An 8,837-nucleotide genomic window follows, 5' to 3' on the forward strand; every position below is an offset into this window, starting at 1 on the left:
GCATCCGGCTCCCCACTGAAGGACATCTGGGAGAAATGGTGGCAAACCTGCAGCACATAATGCAGACCACAGGCATGTTTCTCAAAGCATTTGCAACCCACGCCCTGCCCTTCGCCCCACAGACCCCTGCACCTCTGGGGGAAATCCTGCTCTTCTCCGCTGTCTTCTTGCAGGGAGGATGAGACACCTGCCACAGCTGGGGATGTGCTGTGATGGGAAAGGTGCAAGTGGATAAAAGCGCAGCTCAGGTATTTTATTTATAGGGGCTGTGCTCATAACGTAGATGCTGTAGCAGAGACAACATGAGCCTGAGATTTCAGGAACTGAAGCTCACAGGTCAGTACAGGCTTGTCCCCTTGCTCACTTACCCCATCCCCATCACCCTGTCTCCACTCTCCCAAAAAGGCCTTTGGGTTTAACCAACCTCCATCCCATTTTATCACTGCCATCCATTGCCCCCAGGCCATTTTCACCTCTGCCCCTGTGTGTCTCTTTTCACTCCCAATTACAGATTCTGTCTGGGCAGACAACTGGAGAGGTACCTCAGCTGTGGCCAGTGACTTCAGCATAGCCACCGCTGGTGCCATAAGGCCACTGGTCATACAGGAATGCGTATTTTTTATCCCTGTACTGGAGAATGTCCTTGCCTGGGATTATTTGTTTGTCTCAGTGATAGAGCATGCCCAGCCCTCGTTAGAGTAATTATGTATAATAGGATTCCTGTGCCTCTGCTGAGGTTGCACTGGGCACTGTATCAGTGTCCTGAGAGGTTTGTGCAGACTAACGAGTCTGTGTCAGGCAGAACTGGGAGGAAAAAACATTATCCCAGCTCTGCAAGCTGGAAACTGCTGTACAGGAGGTGCAAGGACCCGATTTCGGTGCCATTCTGCATGCTAGCCCCTGAGCTCCTAGGAAAATCTTGCCTCCAGGTACTTCCAGATGGTTTGCAGAGACCATTTGTAGCAGAGCCAAGAACTTCATAGAGATTTTTGGTGCCTACCTTTTTGCCTAGATCCTGAATCCATCTTTTAGGTCATTCAGCTGGAACTAATTACAAAAATATATTGTGGGATTTATCTGTTGAAGTTAAAAACTGCATAATGTAGATGTTTACCTATAGACACTTTTTTATGTCCCTGAAGAAAAACAGGTACTTTCAGAGTGCAGTCAAGCTCATTCAGAGGTAGGTGTTTAAATAAGTCATGTGAAATGCCTGTTTCTGTGCACCAATTATGATGGAAAGGTTAAGGGGGATCCAGTTATTCATCTTGCCTAGCTTTTCATGTCTGTTAATTCTCAGCATCAGATGGTCTCGTCAGAAAAACCCTGAAGTCATTGAATATGAAAACAATTGTCCCTGCAGAGTTTCTTCTTCCTAATAGTTCTATGATAAAGGTGTCTTAACCCCAAGAGAGAGGCTCCTGCATGAATGGCCAACTGAAAACCGGGGAGACATCACTTCTTAGTGAACTGAACTCTGTTCTAGCTGTGTTTTGGATGCAAAGATGATCATTCTGGCAGGAAAGGAAGGAGGCAAGAAGATTTTGGTCTCTTCTTATCCCTTTGGAAACTAAATCTTGCTGATTTATGAATAAAAACCTTTGGAAAACAAATTTGAACATCTCCGATCTTCTCCAATTTTTTAATGAAGAAACACTAATATTATTGAGCAACCTGATCTAGTTGAAGATGTCCCCGCTCATTGCAGGGTGGTTGGACTAGATGACCTTTAAAGATTCCTTCCAACCCAAACCACTCTATGCTTTGATAATATTATCTAAACTCTATCTGAAGAGAGCTTAAAATGACTTTTATGTTGGATACCATGTAGCTATATACAGTTAATTAATAATAAAAAAATTGCACTACTTTTTTTTTTAATAAGGATACCAGGCCCCACAGATATATTTTTAAGGCTGCACATGGTCCAAGTATACAACTAAATAATTTCTAGCAGACTTTTCAAGAAACAGTCCCATTAATATTTTTAGAAACCGCAGAGTATTATGGTCTGTTAAACCCCAGCTCATTTTAAAGCAACGTTTTACTCAATATAATTATATTGAGGTGAATGGGACTTACCAGCTGTCCAGGAAGAAGTCAAGAGAAATGGCCGGAGGAGCCCTGAATCCTCTGAGTTTTATATGCTTTCTTGAACTTCCAGGAAGATGAGACAACCTTTTTGCATGAGGTCTTAATTACTTTCCAAACAATTTTTCCCGCATGTGTAACACTTATAATTACTATAATTATTTTAAAATTGTTTACCGGCATTATTCAATTTTCTATGGTACATACTGTTACATGCTGTGGGATTCCCTTTGTATTATATTTTTATGGTCTAAATTAGTTGCTGATGTGATTCTACCACTTCTGTCTGTGTTAACATGGGGGTGCAACTCACTGCAGTTTGTTCAGCTTTGACTTAAATATCGGCCGTGTGAGCAGTGGTTTGCAGACAGCAACCAATGTATTGCAGCCATATCAGTTATATCTGTTGCTAGGTGTGGGATTTTAATTCATTCCCCTAAATCCACTGTAGCATTCCGTTGGAGGCACCATGGGGTTCATCCCTGTAGGTAGTTTTGAGAAGAGAGGAGTGGAGAACAGAATTTTGCAGGCTGCATGTACCCCATTTTTGTCCACAATGAAACTGATTTGGTTATTTGTGTTCTGTCCTTTGTTTCACTGACTGTTGTCACAGCTTCAGCTGGAGGATGTCATTCTGCTTGGGGATCCCCATGCATACTCTAGGTACTGACCAGCTGCCAAGTGTCTGGCTCCAATCACCATGCGTGATCAGAAGGCTACGAAATACCACCTCTGAAGGATGCCCACTTATGGAAGAGAAGACTGGAAGGAGATAAGGTAATAATTTCTGCAGATAGAAGGTAGATGCCAAGTTGATTTAGCTGCCATTTATACCTGCTGAGGACAAGAGAAGTCATGGGCTAAAAGTGCATCAAGGAAGACTTAAGTATGGGGAAAAGTTTTTAATCACTTGGCTACTGATGTACAGGAATTGATGCATTTTGTGGACCCTCACTGATTTCCCAAGGATTCAGGAAGATTCTCAGAGATGAGGGTCTTGTTTTCAACTCTCGCAGGGTTAGCCAAAGCCTTTTGACCCATTTCAAAATGTTTGCTTCTGAATGCAAACAGAAATGCATTTTTTAATGAAAATGCAAAACACTTTGAGTTGTCAAGACTTGAAAAAAACATCCTGTTCATGAGAACAACTAAGACATTTCCATCAAAAAATGCATATTTTAAAGTTTCTATTAGCTCTGGGGTGTTTGTCTCAGATAACATACTATCAATATCATAAAGATAAAACACTTTGCATGCATAAAGCAGTAATGAATATTTTGGAAATGTTTTGACATTCCCTGTTGTATGGAAGCCTCACCTCACCGGTCTCTAATTGTCGGGATTATTTTCCCCATCCTCTCACAAAAGACAATGAAAAGTTCGCACAAAGTTATCCCCAGATTCATAGCTCATGAAGGAGAATAACTTTATTGAGCTCTGTTACTAGAAATTGTTGGCAATTTATGTTAAAAACTGTATTTCATATTCTTTAGCAATTTCAGGTAGTTTATGGATCTCTTGGTGATTTCTGGACCAATTTCTGATCATACCCTTCTTTCTTAAAAATGAGAAAAATGTCTGGAAAAATGTAAATCCCTGTTTCTATTCCACTTTACCTGCAGAGCATCCAAATACTCCAAACAGGAAACTCATTTAGACCTCCCAGTCTTCCATGTAGGAAGAAAATACAGCAAGGTTACCATTTAATTTCTAGAAGTTATGATGCCTTCTGCACAAAGATCTTTGGAAAATGGAGTAGAAACACAACCCTAAACATCTTATGCCTCTTGGTAACGTGGGCAATGTGGAGTTTGTCCAGCTGAGGGATCCTGCACTAGAACAGATTTGGACAGCAGTTGCATGGAAAGGCTGTGCAAAGTAAGCCCCACAAAGAAAAAGCTGCTCTGTAGCCCACCCTGTCACTCTCCACCTCAGAGTGGAGCCCATCTTTGCTCTAAACACTCATTTGGTGAGTGAAGGCAGTAATAAACTGTCCCTTCAGTGTTTTCTTCTCCAGGGCAAACATACCCAGCTCTCCCAGCCTCTCTTTTCCTGCACCCAGTGCCCTGACCACCCTGCAGCCTCCATCGGACTCGCTCCTGGCTGTCCATGGGTCTCGTGCTGAGCACCCAAAACCACACGTGGAGGTCTGGATGTGGCCTTCTGGATGCCACAGGAGGGGAATCAACACTTTTTTCTTGTCCCTGGTTGTGCTCTGGCTTAGGCAGCGCTGCCTGCAGTTGGCTGTCACCACCACAAGGATGCAGCACTGCCTCATGTCACCTTTTGGGCCACCAGGTCCCTTTTTTGCAGAGCTCATGACTTCTCCAGGAGCAGATCCCACCTACTAATCCATTTGATAAGGGAGAGCAGAGACTGCTGCCAGAGAAGGTAGTGGGAGGAGAGAGGGAACAAGAGAGCACAAAAATCATCCTCGTGCAAAGAGTCAGTAAAAATTCAGGCACCATTTAGTGGTTGCTCCGAGACATCAGATTTTTATACTATCATGTCAGCATAACTCCTTTATCAGAGGCAAAATCACAGAAACAGAAGCTTCAATTTTTAAAAGGAAAGTCTTTTCTGCTGATCAATGCCATCTTCCCCATGCTAACTGAAGGGGAGTCTGGGTCCTTTCAGGACCAAACGTGACTGAGATCAGCAGAGCCTTTTAAACCATGCGAGTGGGATAAATGCAGGTGGGAGAACTTCCCCTGGGCCTGGGCTGTGCCACCCTCATCCTTAATTGTGAACCTCCATCTCCCTCTAATGGCATCTCCAGGCCTCACCACCTGTCCTGAGCATGTCTGGGGTGAGCGAGGGTAGAGACGAACCAGGTTTTTAATAGACCTGCTATAAGAAAGAGTTTGATCTCATGTCAGGTAGTCAGGAGGGAGTTACTCACTCAGGCCTTTCCTCTCTTTTCATTTAATTCTCCAGGGTTAGTGATTTACCAGAAGTTAAAATGAAATCTCTCTCCCCATGGGGAGCAAGACTCCTCCTAATCCTGAAGGACTGCTGGTAGCTCTGTTTTTACAGACAAATCTATCACTTTACTAGAAAAAGGAGTCTATAGAAATCCTGCTTGGTCTGTTTGGGGTGCTGCAGAGGAAGCCAAGGAGATAGGAGGCAGTTTTCCAGCTGGGATTTTGCCAGGAAGCTGGCTGAGCAGAGCCAGACAGCAAAGCAGTGATGGGAGGAGCTGCTGGGTCTCCCTCTGCACCTTTAGATGGTGACCAAGAGCTTCTGCTTCCCTGCTGCTCCCCAGGAGCACCCCTGGGAGAGACTGTGGTGTAGGGCAGGTATGTAAGGACACGTGCTTTGGGCCTTTGCCCTTACATATATATACCAGGAAATCAAAATATTGACCAAGCACGATAACTATTTCCTGCTGTCTATGAAGACGTAATTGTCAAAGAACAGCTGGAACTGAAAGTTAGTTTTCCCTCTGGTTACACTTTTATAACCACAGACTATTGACGCTGATCACCCGTCCGATGCAGACAAGGCCAGCTTAGGGTCACCGCATCAGAAGAGACCTTTTGCAGCATCCTCTCTCCTTCCTGCTATGCCAGGGACTGTCCCACACAACCCGTTTCATAATCTGCTCAGCAGTGGTTTGTCCAAAATTGCAGAGCAGGGGACACCTGGGGGAAGCTTGCCCTGCTCCCAGGGTAGAGGATGGAAAGCTCTCCTGGGTGGCCCATGTGCAAACAGGGTGTGCTCCCCTGCGACACTGCTGAGCTAAGCCTGGATAGACAGTAAACTCCTGTCTGAGGGCTGCTAATGAGTCTCATTACTTTAGTCAAGCCTTCTTCTAAATACCACCCTGTGCTGCTTCTTTTAAATACGTCTCTGGGTAACCATTCAAGACCAAGATCTGTTCCCACAAATGGTAAATCTTTCTAGTCCTAAAAGCATGATTACTGCCATTATTTTACACAAAAGAGTGGTATAACAACAGGGAATCATTTTGTCCAGTAGTGGGTATTAGAAACAGTTTTTAAAAATGGAAAATAAATCAGACAGAGAGCAGGAATCCAGCTACAACCTGAGTTTAATATGACTGGTACAACAGGGGAATATGATTGATCCAGTAACAGCAAAAACCTCTCAGGGTGTGAACACTGTAACAGAGTTCTATCGGTTTGAAGTTCAAAGCCTGAGCACCTGCTCAGAGTTACTTAACTTCTCACTAACAGCTTTTCTGTTGCAGGAATAATTGAAGTGTGGTCACAAAAGGAAGGCAATGCACTCTACGAGTTTAACATGGATACAATAAGGGGTAAAATAAGGCCAAAGCTTCTTTGGGGGTTAGGAATGGGAACGGGGAGAAAAATAACCTCACACCTCAGCTACATAGCTTGTTGTTTTCACAACTACTCCTTTATCTCTTTTAGCACAGCCATTTTGAAGCACAGCGACTCTTCTTGGAGTGGCTTGAACGTTTCACGCCCCCTGCATGGTGCTGCGTCGAGTGCTGGGTGGCCCGTGGGTAGTGGCACTTGGACTTGCTCAAGTGTTGTGTCGACGAGCTCTTGTGCTTGCCTCCCTCCTGCGTCAGCGAGCATTTGACTGCGTGATGGTGCGAGGAGCACTCCTTTATTCCCTGCCCAGGGGGGCACTTGGGCACGTGTGGCTGTGGCTTGGTTACACACTGCTGCGAGGAGTAGGTGGTGACACACTCCTGTGTCGGGTAGCCCTTCATGCATTTCTGGTGGGGGAACCCGCTCACGCACTCCTGCGTTATGCACTGCTGCGGGGGGCACTCAGTGACACCCCTCAATGGCGGGGAATAGCCGCTCGTCATCCCCTGCAGGGACCGGAGCTCCGTGCCGCACCGCTGCGTCGAGCATTTGGAGATCTTCTGCGACCTGCATTCGTCCTTGCACGAGGCCGAGTACTTGATCCCACACGGTGGGAACTTGAGTTTGCCCGGCTCCGGGCACCTGGGTGCACATGGTGGGAGGCTCTTGGCTACACGCTTTTTCTCAGAGCAGCTGGTCTCACAGGGCTGGAAACTCTGCATTGTGCTCAGCTTCAGGCTGGGCTTCCTGCAGGGCAGAAGGCGAGTGGTCTCACAAGGCTCAGGGTACAGCAGGACACACTGCTGTACATAGGGCTGGCAAGACAGCAGGGATGTCTGGCTCATGCTTGGCTGCGGGCACACATAAGTGAAAGGTTGTGTGTAGCTTTGCCATCTCGGCATCGGGCTCTTGATCACGCTCACTGGGTGGCACGTGGTACTGCACACATCGGACTGGGGCGTGCACTGCTGGATGCTTTCAGTGATATAGCCTGATCCCGGCAGGTACAAGTGTTTATATCGCTCCCCATAGTAGTGCATGGTCATGCAAGGCACTTATGTCTGAAAGAAACAAGAAAAAGACAGACAGTTCACATAGGCATTGGGTATTTTTTGTGATGTAGGACTTGGAGTTTCCCCATGGCCATCTCAACATGGCAAGCCCACACACTAGCTCTCACGAAGGTCAGGGGCTCTCAGTAACTCAAGACCAAGCTGTGATAACTGAGGTGACGAGAGGAGAGGCTGCTCTCAGCTCCTGCCCCCACACCCTTCTCTTAAGAGCCTGGAAACAATCAGGGATTGGAGCCAGGCAAACTGGGGAGTTTTCATGCTGCCCTTCAAAGACCAGCTAAGTGTCCATCAAAGCATTTCACCAAGGAAAAGTGACATTATGACCCTCCATCTTACTTCCGGGAAACCTTCTGTGTCACTACTGGGACATCCTTTCAAGTTTACGTTCTGCAACTCCCGAGCAACCAGAGATTAAAGGCAAGCCAAAATTAAAGGTGTGTCCATGCTGTAATACCCAGGTGTGGCTGCAGTTCACGCAGGCAAACCCAAACTGAGGTTAAATTAGCTAGCTGAGGGTAAGGATAGGTTTGTTGCAGCACGGAGCTCAGCACGTACAACCTGCCTGCCTGCCGATTCACGGTCCCACAGGGGTCTGCTGGGCTGGCAGCGTGCAATTACAGGCTCTGACCTCGCTACCATAGTGTCAGCTTTGCTGCCTCTGCAAGCCTTGCAGTCCTGGCTTTGTACTGTTGTGTAGGCATCTTCAAGAAAAATAAAGAGGAAATACAACAGGATTGTTTCTAAGCATTTGGTGAAACCATAGCAGAAAGGAGATGCTATCAAGGCAAAATCTCAGTTGGTGTTAACTAGCCAAGTTTCACTCAGCTGAAAGAATTACACCCATTTAAAGCAGCCTCCAGTCCTGCACTACAGTCATACCAAGCCATAGGGTCCTGGTTTTGTTACAATAACCTGAAAACTCACTGTCAAAATGGCTGGCATAGCAACTCTGACAGTGAAACCTCACCCTGGCAGCCCCTGTGTGAGCAGCACGAAGGGGAGTCTAGCTGAGACCCCATCCCTGGGGAAGGGACGAGATGGCACCGTCTGGGGGCCCACAGCTTCCTCCTGAAACCACTGTGAAGTGTCTCACTTTGCCTTGGCCCTGGGACTCATAGGAGAAACCATTCCACTTCAGTCCCCACGCCAGAAAACACCAGTTTCAGGGAGTTTTCTGAGTTTTAACAAACAGGATTATTTTGAGCACAACAGGTACTGGAAGCACTGACATGTGAAACGTACTCTGATTGAAAATGGTCTTTTCATTTCAATACTGTTTGGAGATTAAGGCATATAATTCGACGACTAAAGAAACTGCATATTCTGAACGCTCCTAATTCTGTCTATAATTACAGTAAGATGTTTTATC

The 8,837-nt window shown here is 46.0% G+C and overlaps 1 protein-coding gene across 1 annotated transcript; it reads right to left on the reverse strand.

Moving 5' to 3' along the window:
- Positions 1-6,447: 6,447 nt before the first annotated feature.
- Positions 6,448-7,435, reverse strand: LOC141916670 (uncharacterized). The gene has a single exon (XM_074809399.1). It carries the CDS (start codon positions 7,433-7,435, stop codon positions 6,485-6,487), a length of 951 nt encoding a protein of 316 aa, XP_074665500.1. The 3' UTR covers positions 6,448-6,484.
- Between the last annotated feature and the right edge of the window lie 1,402 nt (positions 7,436-8,837).

Source organism: Strix aluco, chromosome 30 (assembly GCF_031877795.1).
Source record: "Strix aluco isolate bStrAlu1 chromosome 30, bStrAlu1.hap1, whole genome shotgun sequence".
NCBI classification, from domain to species: Eukaryota; Metazoa; Chordata; class Aves; order Strigiformes; family Strigidae; genus Strix; species Strix aluco.

Bases quoted from the DNA above. Each gene is read 5' to 3' on its own strand.
- LOC141916670 (XM_074809399.1), bottom strand. From the start codon at position 7,435: ATGCACTACTATGGGGAGCGATATAAACACTTGTACCTGCCGGGATCA.